At 48.8% G+C, this 17,191-nt stretch overlaps 2 protein-coding genes across 7 annotated transcripts in view; one reads left to right on the forward strand and one right to left on the reverse strand.

The window, feature by feature from the left end:
* The first annotated feature begins 318 nt into the window (after positions 1–318).
* On the forward strand, positions 319–12,262 carry Arfgap2 (ARF GTPase activating protein 2). Of its 3 annotated transcripts, XM_034493923.2 has the most exons (17): positions 541–706; positions 872–990; positions 1,538–1,610; positions 2,382–2,513; positions 2,594–2,674; positions 3,422–3,503; positions 3,716–3,772; positions 4,353–4,394; positions 4,731–4,783; positions 5,207–5,343; positions 5,432–5,563; positions 8,860–8,988; positions 9,072–9,206; positions 10,076–10,202; positions 10,357–10,450; positions 10,559–10,677; positions 11,110–12,262. In XM_034493923.2, the coding sequence occupies exons 1-17, from the start codon at positions 635–637 to the stop codon at positions 11,128–11,130; spliced, it is 1,605 nt and encodes a 534-aa protein (XP_034349814.1). In that variant the 5' UTR covers positions 541–634; the 3' UTR covers positions 11,131–12,262. The 3 variants fall into 3 exon arrangements, with proteins under 3 accessions (XP_034349816.1, XP_034349815.1, XP_034349814.1); XM_034493925.2 differs by lacking the exon at positions 4,353–4,394 and having other exon boundaries at positions 319–706; XM_034493924.2 differs by lacking the exon at positions 4,353–4,394 and having other exon boundaries at positions 540–706; positions 4,704–4,783.
* Cstpp1 (centriolar satellite-associated tubulin polyglutamylase complex regulator 1) overlaps positions 12,194–17,191 on the reverse strand; it is a 157,610-nt gene continuing 152,612 nt past the window's right edge. For 2 of the 4 annotated variants that reach the window (XM_034493927.2, XM_076929249.1), the window contains 3 exons: positions 17,050–17,159; positions 14,595–14,658; positions 12,194–12,464 (listed from right to left, as the gene is read on the reverse strand). In XM_034493927.2, the coding sequence (XP_034349818.1) occupies positions 12,305–12,464; positions 14,595–14,658; positions 17,050–17,159 (334 nt within the window). In that variant the 3' untranslated portion in view covers positions 12,194–12,304. Of the gene's footprint in view, positions 12,465–13,603; positions 14,342–14,594; positions 14,659–17,049; positions 17,160–17,191 lie in introns of those variants that run through there. The other 2 variants (XM_034493926.2, XM_076929248.1) reach the window with 1 other exon arrangement.

The raw sequence follows: 17,191 nt of genomic DNA on the forward strand, positions 1-17,191 counted from the left end.
GGTGGAAGGCATGGGGGTGGGGTGGGGTGAGCACGCCGTGTGTTATGAAACTGGGATTGGGCAGGCAATTGCCTCTTGGTAACTGCCTCTGGAATTTCAGGACTGTAATCTGGACTGGAAGGGACTTGCGATCAAGGTTGTTGTGTGCCAGCCTCTGTTCCAGGCCAGTTGCTGAATTGTGAGCTAAGCTGGAGCCCTGCCAATGTCTTCCCGATGGGACTAGGAGCACTTGGGAGATTGTTAATCATTACTCATCCATCAGTAACTCATCACAATGTTTGTTGCCATGGCTACCTGCCTGTCGCCCACAACCAGTGGTCGAGCGGTATGTAGGGTGCCAGCGTCCAGCAGAAACTCGCGAGGAAGTTTGGGCCAGTCCACGAGCCGTCGCCCGCTCCGGTTGCGGATTGGCCAGGCGCAGCGCGGCGTTCACGATCAGGCCCATTGTGGAGCTCCCTGTTGCTGACGTCATGCTTCAGACCCGCCCGACGTTCACTGGCCCAGATCTGGTCGAATCACTCCACTCGTAGGCGGGCTAACCTGTCGTGACCGGCACGGTTAGCCTGCCTTCGCCGCCGAGGATTGGCCCGCGCCGGGACCTGTCTGTCGCGGTGGTGTCTGGGAAGGAGAGAAAATGGCGGCGGGCCCGAGCAAGACCGAAATCCAGACTCTTTTTAAGAGGCTTCGCGCAATTCCCACCAACAAGGTGCTTGAGCGGGAGGGGCAGGTCCTAGCGCCGGCGGAGAAGACGTCTCCTGACCCCTGGGGTCTGAGGGAGGATGGGGACGGAGGTTGGAGGCTTTCTTGTGGTTTCTAGCGCCAGGCTTCGACTCTGGGCCCTAACCATTCACTTGTCGCCTCTTCCACTTAGGCCTGTTTCGATTGTGGCGCCAAGAGTCCTAGTTGGGCCAGCATCACGTATGGTGTGTTTTTGTGTATTGACTGCTCCGGAGTGCATCGCTCCTTGGGTGTCCATCTCAGCTTTATCAGGTAGGTTTGTGTGAGGTTGCTGTTCCTCCACAGGGGCTATGTGTATGGTCAGCGACGGGAAGAGGACGACTGGACTTGGACCTTTTTGAATTCGGTGTTTGGTACCTCCTGGCGGGAGTTCTAGCCTACAGAGGAGGGTTGGGGGGGGGGATCCACCTCTGTAGGCTTCTCTCCTCACGGTTAACATGGTATTCAGCCTCAGTTTGGGGGCGAAGTTAGATGCATTGACCTTGTTATTGCAGAAGAATTGTCCCAATAGGTCTCCAGTGTGACTTTGACCCTCTTAGAGAAGAGCCAATGCAGCCAAATGTGCCTTCATTCCTGAGAAGTCGACCTCCTTTCGGATCTTCTTTTTAGAAATAATTAGTACTCTTTGGATTGGGTGAAGAGCAATGATTTCAAATACAGGGAAGAGAGGAGGAAATGGGGCAGTGACTGATGGTTCATGGACACCCACAGAAGCCTGAGGCCAAATGACAGGTTTAGTCTTGACAGGGAGGCATGTTTTGGTGTCAGTGGGTAGGTGACACTCAGCCCTTGTACACAGGTCCACAGAGTTGGATTCGAACTGGAACTGGTTGCAGCTGAGGTGTATGCAGGTCGGCGGGAATGCCAATGCGGTAACGTTCCTTTACCTTCCTCGACCCCTGTCCTTCTGCCTGGGTACTTTTCTTTGACTTCTTCGAAGTGAGTTTTGTTTCTCTGTTGAGAGAACTTGCAGCTCTGGAACATGCCACACGCTGTTTTATAAATTTAGAAAATTTTAAACAGCTTCTTTCAAAGAGGCTTAATTAAATACAAACTGAACTAGACAGGTGCTCTCGGAAAACGCCCAATGAATGTAGTTGTGTCTCCATAGTCATTGGGGTTTTGTGGGCTCCTGGAGGGAGGAGAGCTGGAGAGAGAAGTACATACATTCTTCAGCCCTCTAGATTTCATTCCCTGGTCTCATAGAGGATGATGGCATGGTGTTTTTTGGTTTCTTTCTTTTCTTTTTTTCTTTTTTTGAGAAATTTTGGAGGAGGGAAGAGTGAGGTTGGTTGTTGAGTAAAGGTGTGTACTGAGCGAGCCTGGCCACCTGAGTTCAATTCAGGGAACCCATATAAAAATGGAAGGAGAAAACCAACTCCATGGAGTTGTCCTTTGACCTCTGCACACACGCTATGGTGCACGTATAATAATAAAAATTAAGGGTTTTGTTGTTGTTCTGTCTTATTTTGAAAAAAAAATTTGGAAGACCTTTAGCTCAATGAAAATCTGCTGATGTAAGTTATATGTCATCCTATATAAATAATAACCTAATTGTTTAGTAAAGTGTCTCCTATAGTGTGACTACAGTTTTCTTTGGTGAGAGGATTTGCACATACCTATTTCTTCTCTGTGCTCCCCAGACTGCTTTTTTCCGCCAACACGGATGTATGGCCAACGATGCTAACACCAAATATAACAGCCGAGCTGCCCAGATGTACCGAGAGAAGATCCGGCAATTAGGGAGTGCGGCTCTGGCTAGGCATGGCACTGATGTGAGTGCTGGCTCCTGGGCTAGGGTGTTGGGATAAGAAATGTTAACAGCCCTGAGCTTCACATGTCTTCTCCCTTCCAGCTTTGGATAGACAGTATGAACAGTGCTCCTAGTCACTCTCCAGAGAAGAAAGATGCTGATTTCTTCACGGAACATACTCAGGTGAGCACCACAGGGATATTTCCTCTGACAAATGCTTTACTTACCAAGGCTGTATATACTGTTTTGACATGACAAATTCATTTGATCATGACAAATTCGTGTGTTAGGTGAGAGTGTTTATAGTTCAGAATTGGTAATGACTGCCTGCTTCTTATGAGAGTGCAGTGGAATCCTCCTTAGAAATGGGTCCTGGAGTAGAGAATAGTTTGAAAGCTCAAGAAATCCCAGGGACCTTAAACAACTTCTATATTTTCCAAAAAGGAACAGAAGTTGGAAACAATGAGGAATGCCTCCCCTGTGACCACCTAGAAGAAAGGTCTCCCCTCTGTTGGCAATGGGTATTGAAGTTGGAGCCTCAGGTCACATCTCAGCTTCTCTGCAAGTGTTTCTGTGATGTGGCCAAGTCAATCTGGCAAAAACTCAGTTTCTAAAATGGAGACATGCTTACTTCATAGGGCCTATACATAGTAGTTCAACTGAACCTGTTGTATGTGTAAGCACCTGTGGATTTGTGCCTGGTGCGTGGTCAGTATGTAACAGTTGTTAGTGCTCTATCAGTTAGGGGGATGGGCTCGGCAGTAAGTTGAAGATGCTGGTTTTCTACATTTGTCTACCGTGGCAACTGGTGAGTATGGTTGCTAATCTCCAGTCTTGTCTTATAGTTGGGAGCAGTGCCTCCTACCCACGGGTAGCTGTGGGTTTTTAGGAGAGCTTACTGAGGCCTCTGTGATCTGGCTTCCTTTTTAGGCCCCTGCTTGGGATACAGCAGCCACAGATCCTCCAGGGACCCAGCAACCAGCCCTACCTTCAGAGAGCAGTAGCCTGGCACGTGAGTTCAGCTCAGATCTCAACCAAGTGCCTGGGCTTAGAAAAGGACTAGGGTATAGGAAATGGGCACTTGGCCAGGGACATAGGTGTTCAGAGAACATTTCACTTCAGTCCTTGGAGGAAGGGGTGGGCATACATCTTTTGATGGCAAGCTGAGGGAAGCCAGCCTGTTTACCACCTCCTTAATGTAACTCTTGTCAATTGTATCCACAGAACCTGAACATGGCCCTAACACTGATCTTCTTGGAACCTCACCCCAAGCCTCTCTGGGTATGACAGCTGCCAGGTGTGGGGAGGCTGGGAGAGAGTGGGCCTCAAATATTTGTTCAGATCTCTGCCGCCTACTCATGTGAACTAACCATAGGACACTGAGGAACTGACCCCTCTTGGGTGGGCACTGGAATTGAAGCTCTGGCTGACACACTGACCTCAGAGCCTTCGAGCTGACAAGCCTGGATGGCTGTCATTTTGAGTGTAGGGGTAGATCTAGCCAAAGGATGGGAGGCTGGAATGGGACTGGTATCAGGTAGGACTGGCCTGTTTTGTCCATTTCATGGGGTGTGGGGATAGTTTTGAGCTGTTCATGGCTAGAGGCAATACTGTGCTTTCAAAGTTCAGCCTTTTCTCACTCCTTTGTGGCCTTCAGACTTGGTTATGGTAAACAGTTCCTTTGCTGACCTTGGTTTGTTCTGTTGACTCTTGGGGGTTGGGGCAGGAAGCCAGTGACTATCCAGTTGATTCTGTGAGAAGGCAGACTTTGAAGCGGGCTCTGCATAGGCTTCTGGGTTTGGGAGCTTTATGAAGCTTTTGGGGCTGGTCCTTGTTAGCCACACATCTGTTTTTCCTCCAGAGTCCATGTATCTGTCAGCTAGAGGGCCCTCCTCTACCAGAGGTAACGGGTTTGGGAAGGCCTGCTTGCCAGCTTCCGCTCTAGCAGCTGGGGCTGTTGAGCAGCTCCCTGCCTAACAGCTGTCACTTTGGTTGGGCCCTTTGTCTTTGGTGCCTCGGGTATAGGCTCTTACTGTGACGTTTTGGGCATCAGTGAGCTCCCCTAACCTTGTCTGTCTTTGGCTTGAGCAGTCTTGGTTGGAACTGGTGGTGGCAGTTTTGCCTTTCCATCTGAAGGAATTCTTTACATGCTTTTGTTGGGAAGCTGCTTGGTGTGGACTGAGCCACATTCTCTGACCTTCCTTTGTCCTAGCTCATGCTCACCTTCTTCCTCACACAGAACTGAAAAGCTCCATTATTGGCAAGAAGAAGCCAGCAGCAACTAAGAAAGGGGTAGGTGGGATGAGGTAATATCATAGGGTGGTTGCGAGCTGTAGTTGGGCTCCTTCAATTCTTCCCCTGTACTGGCAAAAGCACAGAACTTGTCTGAACCTTGTCTGTGAAAGTGATTTGAAGATACTCGTCTTAAGGGTGCTCCTGGGCAGGAAGCAAGAGCAAGCACATCTAGTACTTAGAGAGCTTGGCACACAGCAGACCCCAGTCAGCAGTCCCTGTTGCCCTTCATTCCTGAGACCTGTGCGGCAGCTGTGCCAAGCTCCTCATCACAGCTCTAGAGAAACACTGTTGTCTTAGAATGCTCACTGACCCTAAGAAGGAGGACCCCCTTCATTGTGGGTGTGACTACAGTGACCACACTGGGGAGGGAGCTGAGGAGACTGGCTGGCCAGACTCCACATCACATGGTTTTCTCTTCAGCTGGGTGCCAAGAAAGGCCTGGGAGCTCAGAAGGTGAGCAACCAGAGCTTTACTGAGATTGAGCGGCAGGCCCAGGTGGCAGAGAAGCTCCGAGAGCAGCAGGCAGCTGATGCCAAGAAGCAGGCAGAAGAGTCCATGTGCGTGATTGCTGTGGTGCCCTTGGCTTGTGTGGGGGTTGGTGGCAAGTGGCATGGATGGCAGCCTCTGAGTGTTCGTTCCCTCCAGGGTTGCCTCCATGCGTCTGGCCTACCAGGAGCTCCAGATTGATCGCAAGAAGGAGGAGAAAAAGCTACAGAACCTTGAAGGAAAGAAGCGAGAGCAGGCTGAAAGGCTGGGCATGGGCTTGGTGTCCCGGAGGTGAGGCTTGGGCCCTGATGTGTTAGAAAAATGCAATTGTTTTTCTGGGAGCCAGAACAGGGTCTACCCAGCCAGTCAGGGTTCCTTGCTTAGTCTTCCTCTGAGGCTGAAGAGAGGGTTTTTTGTTGTCTTAAAGTACCTAGGACAGTGGTTGGCCCACACGTGTTAGTTGCTTAAGTGAGCAGGATCAGGTGCTGTTTTATTCCAGGTCAGGGTGACACTTGTTAATATGACTGCTTTGCCACTGGGCGGTTTTTTTCCCCCAAGACCTGAGAACCTTAGGGCCTTTTGCTTTCTGAGTCCTTGTCCACTAAATGCCATTCGTCCTTCCAGATACCATAATACCTCAAACTATCCCACATTTCAAATGCCTCTGGGTTGGGGAGTCCTGTGTGTTTGCGTGCATGCATGAGTGTGTGGCCGGCCACCACTGCCTAGCTGGAAATCAGTTGGTCCAGAACTACTTGGTTTGTGTTCTGTGCTTTGCTTAACAAAAGCAGAGCTGCTCTCTGAAGCATTTTGAGTTAATATTTAGAGATTGCAGTAATAGTGGTTTGTTGGGTTGTTTGTTTTGTTTTGTTTTTTAGGTTTTTTTGAGATAGGGTTTCTCTGTGTAGCCCTGACTGTCCTGGAACTCACTCTGTAGACCAGGCTGACCTTGAACTCAGAAATCCATCTGCCTCTGCCTCCCAAGTCCTGGTATCAAAGTCATGCGCCACCACTGCTTGGCTTTGGTTTTGTTTTTTAAGATGGTTTTAGTGTGTAGTCTGGGCTGGCCTTAAACTCCCAGTCCAATTCTTTTGACTCTGCCTTCCAATTGCTGGAATTAAAGATAGTAATAGATTTTTAATCTTTTAAAAATTAAAATATCTGGGGCCTGGAGATGTAGCTCGGTTGATAGTGTGTTTGTATTGCATGCATGAAGCTCTGATTTCAATCCTCAGTACTATATAAAACTAGTGTGTTGGTGTAAGTCTGTAATCTCAGCACTCTGGAGGCAGGAAGATCAGAGGTTCAAGGTCATTCTTGATATATAGCAAGTTTTAGCCTGGGCTAAATGTATCTGCAAGGAATGGTGGCCTGCACCAGTGATCCTAGCACGTGGGATGTGGAAGTGGACGGGGCAGGAGTTGAGAGTGATCTTGGCTACATAGGAATTCAAAGTCAGACTGGGTCCTGGGAGACTGTCTCAAAGAAAGATGATGGAGATAGTGAAGAAGTTGGTGCCATTGACAAGGTCCTGGCTGCAATTAGGCTCTTGTCAGGAGGCACGGGCTCGTTATAAGAAATGTCTTAGACATAATAGTCTTAGGTTGGAGGCCTTGTTACTACCTCTGTACCGATGAGGAAACAGATGGTAAGCAGCTTCCTCAAAGCTCCAAACCTAGCAATTAGTAAATGAGTTGACTTTTTAGTTCTAAATTCATTTGTAGTTTTGTTTGTTTAATACTATGTAGCCCTGGCTGTCTGTCCTAGACTCACTCTGTAAACCATGTTGGCCTCTAACTCAGAGATCTGCCTGCCTCTGCCCAAGTGCTGGGATTAAAGGTGTGAACTACTATACCTTCCAAGGCAAGTCTGATTGTTGTAACTTAATCTTTCAGAACATATACTTGGTATTAACTCCTTCCCTTTCAGTCTGTATGCTGCTAGTTTAAACACTAGTGTCATTAGTGAAGTGCAGGAGTGTGTGAATGTCTGTGTTCATGTATGATGTAAGTGTATGTGGGTTTTGTTTGTTTGTTTGTTTCCTGTGTTGTGCTGGCTTCCAATCTGCTGTATAGCTGAGGAGGCCCTAAGATCCTGATCCTCCTGTGCTGCTTCTAATGTGCTCCCATATCAGGGCTTTGTTGTTGTTTGTTTTATTTTTAAAAAATTAGTATGCAAGGGTTTTTTTTATTATTACGTTTTTTTTTCTGCTGTGTGTGTGTGCGCGCACATGTTCCAGTGTGTATGGTGGATGTCAGGGGGAACTTATGGGAATCTCTTCCCATTACTGTCTGGCCGAGGGTTTGGGGTTAGACTCAGGCCACTGGACTTAGTAGCAAATGCTTTTACCCCATTGAGCACCAACATTTACTAAATCTTTTAAAATTACATTTTTATTTACTTATATTTTTATTTGTGTGTATTTATGGGACCTACATGTCCTATGGCACACATGTGGACGTCAAAGAACACCTTATTAGAGGCATTTCTCCCCTGCCATGGTCTAGGGAGTGAGCCTTGGTTTTCTTGTTTTTGTTTTGTTTGTTAGTTTGAGACAGGATCTTATTAGTCCTGGCTGATTTTTTGTTTTGCCTTTCTTTTTCTTTGAACACGCTGGCCTCAGAGTAACTACATAGTCAAGGATGACTCATGGTCCGAGAGAGTACTGGGTCACCTGAGACTGGAGTTAGAGATAGCTGTGAGCTGCATGTGGGTGCTAGGAATTAAACATGTGTCATCTGGGAAAGCGGCCAGTGCTCATAACCTCTGAGCCTCTGTGGCTTGTTCTCTTTTTTCTTTTTTTCTTTTTTACAGTGCAACAGAATCTCTTACTTAAATCTAGTCTACCTTATTTAAAATCCAGTTGCAAAATGTTCATTCCTTGGGAGTTTTCAGTTTGGAATCTATTCATGAGTTTGTGACACAACGGATCCTGACAGGAGTGAGGCACTGGCTATGCTGCTGCCCACTCTAGGGAACACTGGCAGATCCAGGTCTTGCTGCATGGCCAGACCCTGGGCTAGGAGATAATACTCTTTTCTTCTCTTCCTCTTTTCTAAGAGATGGGATGATTCAGAACTCACTGTGATCCCATGAGGATCAGCTGGTGTTTCATGCTCTGCTTTGTGCATGTGTACATCCGTCAGGATCTCAGGAAGGACAGAGTCTGTGCTGTAATGAGGTTCTGAGTATGGCTGGAGATGGAGCTGGGCATGGTGGCTCATGCCTGTAATCCCAACACTGGAAAGGCTGAGGGAGGAGGATCTGGCTCACATAGCCAGTCTCCTCAGAAAATGCAATCCAGAACCGAAAAGGGAGGAATGGAGACTGACCACTCATCATTTGGTGTACATTATTAAGAGGACAACCAGTAGCTATAGTCTAGGGAGAAGCCTTTGAGAGACCCAGGTCATTACACACAGTTCAGAGTACAGTTCTCTGCCTAGACTGCCCCAGTGCAATGCACAGGCAGGGCGCTACACTGTGGGTGGTGGCTGGGGAAACCTCCATCAGCCTGGCTTCTGCTCTTGGTCTGTGAACAGTTGATGCTCATTACCAGCCTTTGGCCTGCTGTGCTTTTTCCACAGCTCCATCTCCCACTCTGTGCTGTCTGAGATGCAGATGATTGAACAGGAAACCCCGTTGAGCGCAAAATCCTCCCGCTCACAGCTTGACTTGTTTGATGATGTTGGAACATTTGCTTCTGGACCCCCAAAGTAAGGCTGTTGCTGGGACAGACACTTGGCTGTTTTGTTCCTTCACAGGTTTCTCTGAGTTGCTTACTCTGCTATCTCCCTAGGTACAAGGATAACCCCTTTTCCTTGGGAGAAACTTTTGGTTCCCGCTGGGATTCAGATGTAGCCTGGGGTATGGACAGGGTAGAAGAGAAGGAACCTGAAGTTACCATCTCCAGCATCCGGCCTGTTTCAGAAAGGTAGCGTGGGCAGGCAGTGCTTGATGCAGTGATGGGAATGTTTGATAGCTGCACTAGCTGTGTGGGCTGTTAGTGCAGCCGAGGAGCTGAACTTGTAATGTTTCTTAATGTAATCTTAGCAAGTGTAAACAACCACATACAGCTGGTGACGGTCATCAGACAGGCGGGAGGAGCCTGGCTTCCCGGTTCAGTTCCGCTGTCCCTTCCAGAGGCTGTATGCGTCTGGCTTGGTTGACTGCAGTGTTAGGAATCAAGCCCATGCTTTCCACCTGGTAGGCCCCTGACTTTTTAAGAATCTTACTCCATCTTCCTATGAACAATGAATGTTTTGTTACTATATATTATCCATTTGTAAAATAGGACAATAGCAATAACTTCACTGGATTGTTGGAAGGAAAGTTGTAAAACCCCCAGCCTAGAGCCTGTGCCTCATCAGTGGAGTGGCATGGCCCTCTTATCCACAGTAGCATGATTCTGAGACAGTGATCGTGGCACTGAATAGTTATGGTAAGTGAGTGGGGGTAAGCCAGGCAAACAGACGTGGTCACTTCAGATTCTGAGTAGGGCAAGGACAGCAGCAGTGATGATAGGACCTTCTTTTTGCATCCTAGTGAGACCACAGTGGCCCTAAGCCCTCAGAACCATATTCCACTCCGTCTGATGTTGGCTTCGGTGAAGAAAAGGGAGAGGACCTCTTGGCATTCTTTCGTTGGAACTTACTAGGGGGAAAGGTTCTTAAATCCCAAAGTCACAGGATAGACATGATAAGCTGTGGTCAGAAAGCTACGGGTACAGTCTTTGGTCTCTGAACTCTACTTTCCCTGGTGGTAATGGGAAGGGACAGAGGTGTTCTCCATTTGCCCACACAGAACCACAAGTCGGAGGGAAGTGGAGAGTCGCAGCTCAGGTCTTGAGTCCAGTGAAGCACGTCAGAAGTTTGCAGGAGCCAAAGCCATCTCGTCTGACATGTTCTTTGGTAGAGAGGTGGATTCTGAGGTTAGTGAAGTTGTATATTTGGCAGCATCAGGTAGAAGCCTGAGTGTTCCTGTCTGTCCTTGGGCTTTGGCATTAGAATAACAGAATTTGGCATAAATTAGTTCTTTTATCGCTGGCTAAAGATTGCCCAGACCTTGTCTTTTCTCCAACACAGTATGAAGCCAGGTCTCGGTTACAGCAGCTTTCAGGCAGCAGTGCCATCAGCTCTTCAGACCTTTTTGGGGACGTGGATGGAGGTCATGGAGGAGGTAGGGCCTCTATGTTGTTGCAGGTACCAAATGAGCAGAGCTGGAGTGCCCTGTTGCAGGGAAGGGCTTCTTGCAGAGCTTTGATCACCCCTTCCCTTAATTTTACAGGAACCGTATCTCTGGGGAATGTACTTCCTACAGCTGACATTGCCCAGTTTAAGCAGGGTGTCAAGTCTGTGGCTGGCAAGATGGCTGTGCTGGCCAATGGTGTGATGAATTCTTTACAGGTGAGGCTGGGCTACTGGACCTGGGAAGAAGTGAAAAGAGGTTTGCCTTCTACTGTATCTAGGCACTGCTTCATAGCCGTGGGCAGCTCTATAGAGAGCACTTGATTTTCTTGGCAGGAGAGTTAGTCTCCATCCCTGTTTTTGTGCTAGTCTCTCCCTGAGGTGATAATGGGTCTGCACTGATTTGGCTAAGCTTGTTACTTCTACTGCTCTCCCTTCCCTCCCAGGTCCTGTCAGGCAGGACTTCTCTTCTCCTTAGGATCCAGGTGGCTTTCACCCCAGCTTCCATCACATACTTCCAACATGGGGTTCCCCAGCCGGCTGCAGCAGCCAGCCTTCGTTCTGCTGTGGGTGTACTGGGGAGGCATTGTGTACACTGGGAAGCTTCTGCCGATTAGAAACTGACTTTGTGTTTTTATTCTCCCCACTCAGGATCGCTACGGTTCCTACTGATGCAGGCTCCATGGCTTAGGCCTGTGGTGGTGACTGCAAGAACCCTGATTCCCAGGCCAGAGATGCCTGTCTTGTGGATCTGGGGATTTGTTGACTGTGTGTGTGGTGTGTGAGTTGGATGACTTGGGAGGATCTTAGAGGGGAATGGTCGGCATCAGCCCTTGTCCTCAGCCTGTGCATTGAGTCCTGGTCCTCACCCCTTCACACTCTCCCTCCATGCTAGTGTCTGTCCTTCCTTCCAGTCCTGCCCCAAAGCTGCTGCTGCTTGGCCTGCTGCACTGGGAATGAGGGGAGGAGTCCTTCCCCAAGGAGGGAAGGCATAAGGCTTTTGCAGGCTCTAGGATCCTTATAAGTGGTCTGGGGGCTTGGGCCTCCATCTTCTGGAGACAGGGGAGGCCTAGTAAGAGTTGAGCTGTATCAGCCCTCGGGGGGAGTTCTGAACTTGCCGCTGCTGCTGCTGTCAGTGGCCTCTTGTGGGTTCCAGGGAAGGATGGGTTAGGAGAAGGAGGACCATGGTAGCTCACTAAGAGCTAAAACTTTTGCTTGGTACCTGAAGGTTTTATTTGGGATCAGCTGGAGGCCTGAGCAATCTTCCGTTGTCACAGCTCCCCGTGGAGGCTGACTTCTGCCTAGGTGTTTGAGAGCCTTTCTTTATCTCCCATACTGTGGATCGCAAAACCCTCTGTCTATGCTTGAGACCCTCTCTCTGTGTCCTGCCTGGCCCCATGGCAAGTCTCATCTGTGTGTCCTGCCTGGATGCTGGGAATCTCTTAGCTGAGGAAGCTGAGACTCTGAGAAAGAAGCCCGCGGAGCTCAGCTTTCATCCTCTGCATCATCCTGGGTTTAGGGGTCCTGGACAGCACCCCATCAGCCAGTGAGAGCGTGAGGACCTGCAGCTGCAGGCTCCATCCACTGGCAGCTGGGCCACGCACTGTGTCATCCTTGGTGCCATCTCACCCTGCCATGCTGGCAGTCTGGGCCCAACCTCTCTACCTGTGGATTGCAGGTTGGGCTCCCAAACAACACAGACCACTTCCCTCATCCCTCCCCAGAGGGACATGACTTTCTTTCAGCACTGTTTGTATTGAAAAAGTGGTGTCAAAATAAAGCCCCCACGGGGCCCTGTGGGTCAGTGTCCTCTCCTCCTGCCTCCCTGCCCAGCGTGGCCCTTCGCTCACTCTCTGGGCTCCCACCGATATGAGTTGGGCGTCGGTGCCAAAGCTGAGGGCACTCTCTCCAGGGCCTCCAGCTTGTCTCTTCTCTGAAAGCCAAAGGCCCCTGGCTCCTTGCCCCTTTGCTGCCGCGGGGTCCGGTACAGCCTCGACCTCACCACCCTGTTGCACGTGGAGGAAAGAGGTGGTGTTAGTTGGCCCTTTAGTTTGTCTGCAACCTCAGTGGTTCAGCACCTCATCACAGGAGGCAGACAGGGACCTGTTTGTCATCTGAGGTCTGTTTTTATTTTTGTTGGAGACTGTCTCCATAGCCCAGACTGGCTTTGTACTTGAAATCCTCCTGTCTCAGCCCTGGTGCTGCATGACAGACATGTACTAAAAATGCCTGGCTTGGAAAAACATTTTAAAGATTCAGAATATATATAATATTATATTATATTGGAAGAGTTAGAGATGCTATGTATAAGCCCCTCTCCTTACAGGGCCACTCTGTCCTTGGAACTCCTCAGCACTGTACATAAGCCACTATAGGAACTAGAGGGTTAGAAAGGCAGGTACAGGGAGCCACGTTCCAAGCTCTAGTACCTTGGAATCATCTGGGGTGTTGGAAATACATGATTTCTGTTTCCAACTCCAACTTGGTATATAAGACTCCGGGCTTGGTAACTGGCACTGTGACAAGCTTCTCAGTGGTTCTGATACACACCAGAATTTGAGGAACCTTTGAGGGCTCACTCAGATGCCTGTAGGTAGGCTTGGCACCACATGGCTTTTGGAAACCACTTGCAATCATCCACTGGCAGGAAAGAATGGGAAAATTATGTGTCCAGTAAGTGGTGACATCAGCCATAGTTGGAGCAGGCAGCCTGTTCTGCCATGACTCCTTAGTGGATTTTATTTTGTGGAAATCTACCTCATTCAAGAAAGATGAGGCGCACCTCTGACCTTTTCTAGTATCTGCTCCAAAACCTTAGGCCTGTGCTTTGTACAGACGTGCACCCCTGCCCTAACCTGGGGCCTGGTCTTCACAAACATCTAATGGAACTCTGGAAAAGGCTGTGAAGCTCTATCTAGTTCTTGTGGCCACAGTCTCATAGGTGGAGAGAACCTGACTGGACACTCAGGCCATATTCAAAACACCTGCTTTGAATGGCTGTCCTCATCTTAGGAGACCAGGTCCTCTGTCAGCCGAGGCAGGTCTCCATCCTGGAATGGCCTTCAGGTTCCACCTCCCATTCAGTCAGAAAAGCATCCAAGTCACACTTTCCCTCCCCAGAGCCTACTGGCTTTAGACTCATTGCTTACCAGACACAAGGGACTTTATTCATTTCACAAATTTGACTATTTGATACAAACTTGAAGCAGATTTTGAAAGTGAAGTTCTTACCCATCCTCCCTCTTATTCCTGCTAGTGAGTGGCTGATCTCTCCAGTAGAAGGTCAGTTGATACATCTTCCCAGCACATGCTCTCGGGAATCACCCTCCAACATGAAGACCCTGCATTACTAATTCATGTTTCCCTTGTAAGAGCTGCTGTGAAAAATTACCCTTACTAGGAGGATCATGGGCTGGCTGAGACGACACTAAAAGCATAAGCAGCCCTGCCAACGGAAGACTAAAGCCAATACCCTTCTCTGTGATGAAGTGGCCTTGGGACAACATGTCAGCGTAGGGCCCAACGGGTTGCACTGAGAGCATGAGTTAGGGGATTTTGGGATCATTGAACTGGGCTGGTTTTACTAGGGTTGTTATTCACCCTTTTCTCCAGCTGAGGGTGGCACAGTGATGCTGGAGAAGTCTGGTGAGGGCAGCAAAAGCAGGGTGGTAGGAACAAGGTACAGGCCACAGATGGAACCCTTCAGATTCAAGTCTCAGACTCATCTGTCTCTTCAGTGGAGCCATCGCTCTCTGCATCCAATTTGCGGGAGCGATGGAGGGGTTTCCATGGGGAACCAACCCGGGGAGGGGTTCGGGAAGGCAGGCAGCTGGCCTCAGAAGTGGCAGTGATGGAGTTGACCAGGCCTGGGACCTGGACCAGCCTGAAGAAGGAAAGAAGCCCAGAGGGTGATGTGATGAGTCTCCTATTCAGAGATCAGGGCCTCTACACTTACTCTAAGACTTGAGCAGAGCCCAAGGACTTATGATGGTACCTCTCCTCTCCTGGCCCCAAGCCTTTCCCTGACCAGTATGGGGTATTAAAAACAAAGTGCTGTGTTGCCTACAGTGGGGCACAGCCACATCTGACAGATTTGACTTCCACAAGAGGGCAGCATCTTCCCACTTGACACTTACAGCCGTTCCAGCTCCTCATCCATGGCTGGGTCATGCATCAGGTCTCCTTTGTCAGGCAAAGCTCCTAGAAGACAGGGATTTGGAGTGAAGTTATAAAACATGAGGGCCCTTCAACCAGGCAGCAGATATTCTGCCTTCATGGCTGACAGCTGGTTGGCCAGGGAAAGTTAATGTGGAACATGAAGTCTTGGGTACCACTTTATAAATTTAGTGAGTCTCACTATTTTCCTTTCTTCATTTGGGACAAGAGTGACAGCTAAGGAGATATCTACAAACAGGTGATCAATCCCCTTAACAAGATTGGAGGTAGTTTATGACCAGCACTGGGTATTTTGTTCTTGAGGCCTCAGGTGTTGAGCTGGATGATAATGGCCTAAGCTAATTCCAGGGGGAGAAAATAGCCAATTGTATGTCCTCAAGTCAGGGGATATGTGGAGATGTGTTTAGTGGGGAGAAAAGCAGTCCCATGTGAGGTCTGATACTAACATCTGTCTGGATTGGTTTCCTTAGCCATGAGGGCATAGTTTGGTGAGACTATTGGGAAGTGTATGAAGAGTAAATTTTCTTTTTTCTTTTTTTCTTTTTTCCCTTCTGGTACCTGGGGATAAATACAATTGAAATTTGAGGGATAGAAATTTACAGAGAGGAAGATTGTTGCCAGTAAATATTAAAAGAACGGGGCTTAATGGTAGTTTAGTCCCTAGACTGGACAATCAGTGGTGCTGGGCTTCAGACTCAAAAGTGTCCAGCACTAAGAGGCATCAGGTGATTTGTCTTATGATTTTGTGGGGTGTTTCAGGGATACCTCACAGTCTTCCACAAACTGAACCAGGTTATTTCCAACTTCCTATTTCTAACACATGCTGCCTTCTACCACTGCTTACCCTACACACTAGCCATTAATCAGTACTTAGAGAACACTGCCCAAGCCTCCTTTTTATTCCCCTCAGAAAGGTCTTTCCTTTTCTGTTTTCCTTTCCTCCATCCTTCCTTCTGTCCCTCTGTCCCTCCGTCCCTCCGTCCCTCCGTCCCTCCGTCCCTCCCTCCCTCCCTCCCTCCCTTCCTTCCTTCCTTCCTTCCTTCTGTTATTATTGTTGTTGTTGAAACAGTATTCTTGGCTCTCCTGAAACTCTGTAGAGCAGGCTGGCCTCACAGAGATTCATAGAGATCTGCCTTCTTCTGCCTCTACCTCCTGAGTGCTGGTACTAAAGGTGTGTGCCGGTACTGCCTGAGCAGAAGGTGAGGTTAACACAGGCAGTGATCATTGCTAATAGCTTTTCTTTTCCTGCTTGCAGAAGTCACTGGTAGACAAGTGGCCAGTTCCTTGGACTGTGAACGAACAGCTTGAGAGTCCCCGCTGGCTCTTGGATCTGACTCCCAGTCGGCCCATTCTCTAGCCCTAGTCCAGCAATCTTGCTATGAATCTAACTTAGTTGAGCAGGTCTCTGACTTGGAGTAACCAGTCTGATTAATTAGCTCCCTGTCTCCTCTAGAACTCTGGCAGATGTATGTATACAGAAATAAGCATAAAGGTTCCAGTACAGCCTCTGGCCCATTGTGTTAGGCATTTAGTAGCTGTTAGTTAACTGCCCTTCCCTTGATGCCATTCCCTAAACCGGCACAGAGGGAGGAATGCCTTGAGTCGGAGACTCAGGAACTTGGATCTAATCACACAAGGATAGTCTCCTGAGCAAAAACATAAATAGTAAGTGCTTAAAACTTACTAAAATATCTTTAATCCCAGTACTCACTTGGAGGCAGAGGCAGGCGGATCTCTGAGTTTAAGACCAGCCTAGTACATTCCAGGATACACAAAGAGACCTTCCCTCAAAACAACAAAAATCAACAGACCTCCTGAGCAAGAGCGGCCTGCTGGTCCCTACCTGGGAGAGGAGTGGTTGTGCATGGGGGAGGGGTGCAGTGGGTGGAGGCCACCAGCCAGTGAGGATAAAAATGAGAGGTATTAAAACTGGGCCAGTCTCTACTTTTTTTTTCTTTTTTAGATTTATCAGATTTCTTGCCCCACCCCCACCCACAGCTGGGAAAAAACCACCTCCCAGACACACCTTTGCCCTGTTTCTAAATGGGATCCAGGTTGCTTTGATACATAATCTCCAGAGTCACTGGGTAAATAGCTTTGTGTCTGCCCAACCTGCAGGCCACTCCCTAGAGCAGAACCAGGGATCCTGTAGGGAGGGGCTGGCAGGCCTACGCCAGGAAACAGAACAGCAGTTCATTCATGTTGGGGCAGGGCAGAAGGCTGTCAGTCACAGCAGTCACAGTCACGCGGGAATGTGAGGGACCTCCTAGGCACAGGCAGATTATCTACACTGCAGCTTCTAGGCTGGAGAAATCAGAGACAGTGTCATCCTACCCCTGCAGGGCCATGCTGACAGGCCAGCTGTTTCCTGTGTTGTTGGGAGGAACACACATAATCATACTGAGCTCTGCTTACCCAGGGCTTGGTTGATCCCATGATGCTTTGAGAGGGCCACAAGGAATCCATAGAAAGTCAGTCTCTGGACATTGCTCAGGATCTCTTTGACAAGCGCTGGTGGTGGACAGCTAAAAGGGAGAATTCGGAGGCCAGATTCAAC

This window comes from Arvicanthis niloticus, chromosome 2 (assembly GCF_011762505.2).
Source record: "Arvicanthis niloticus isolate mArvNil1 chromosome 2, mArvNil1.pat.X, whole genome shotgun sequence".
NCBI classification, from domain to species: domain Eukaryota; kingdom Metazoa; phylum Chordata; class Mammalia; order Rodentia; family Muridae; genus Arvicanthis; species Arvicanthis niloticus.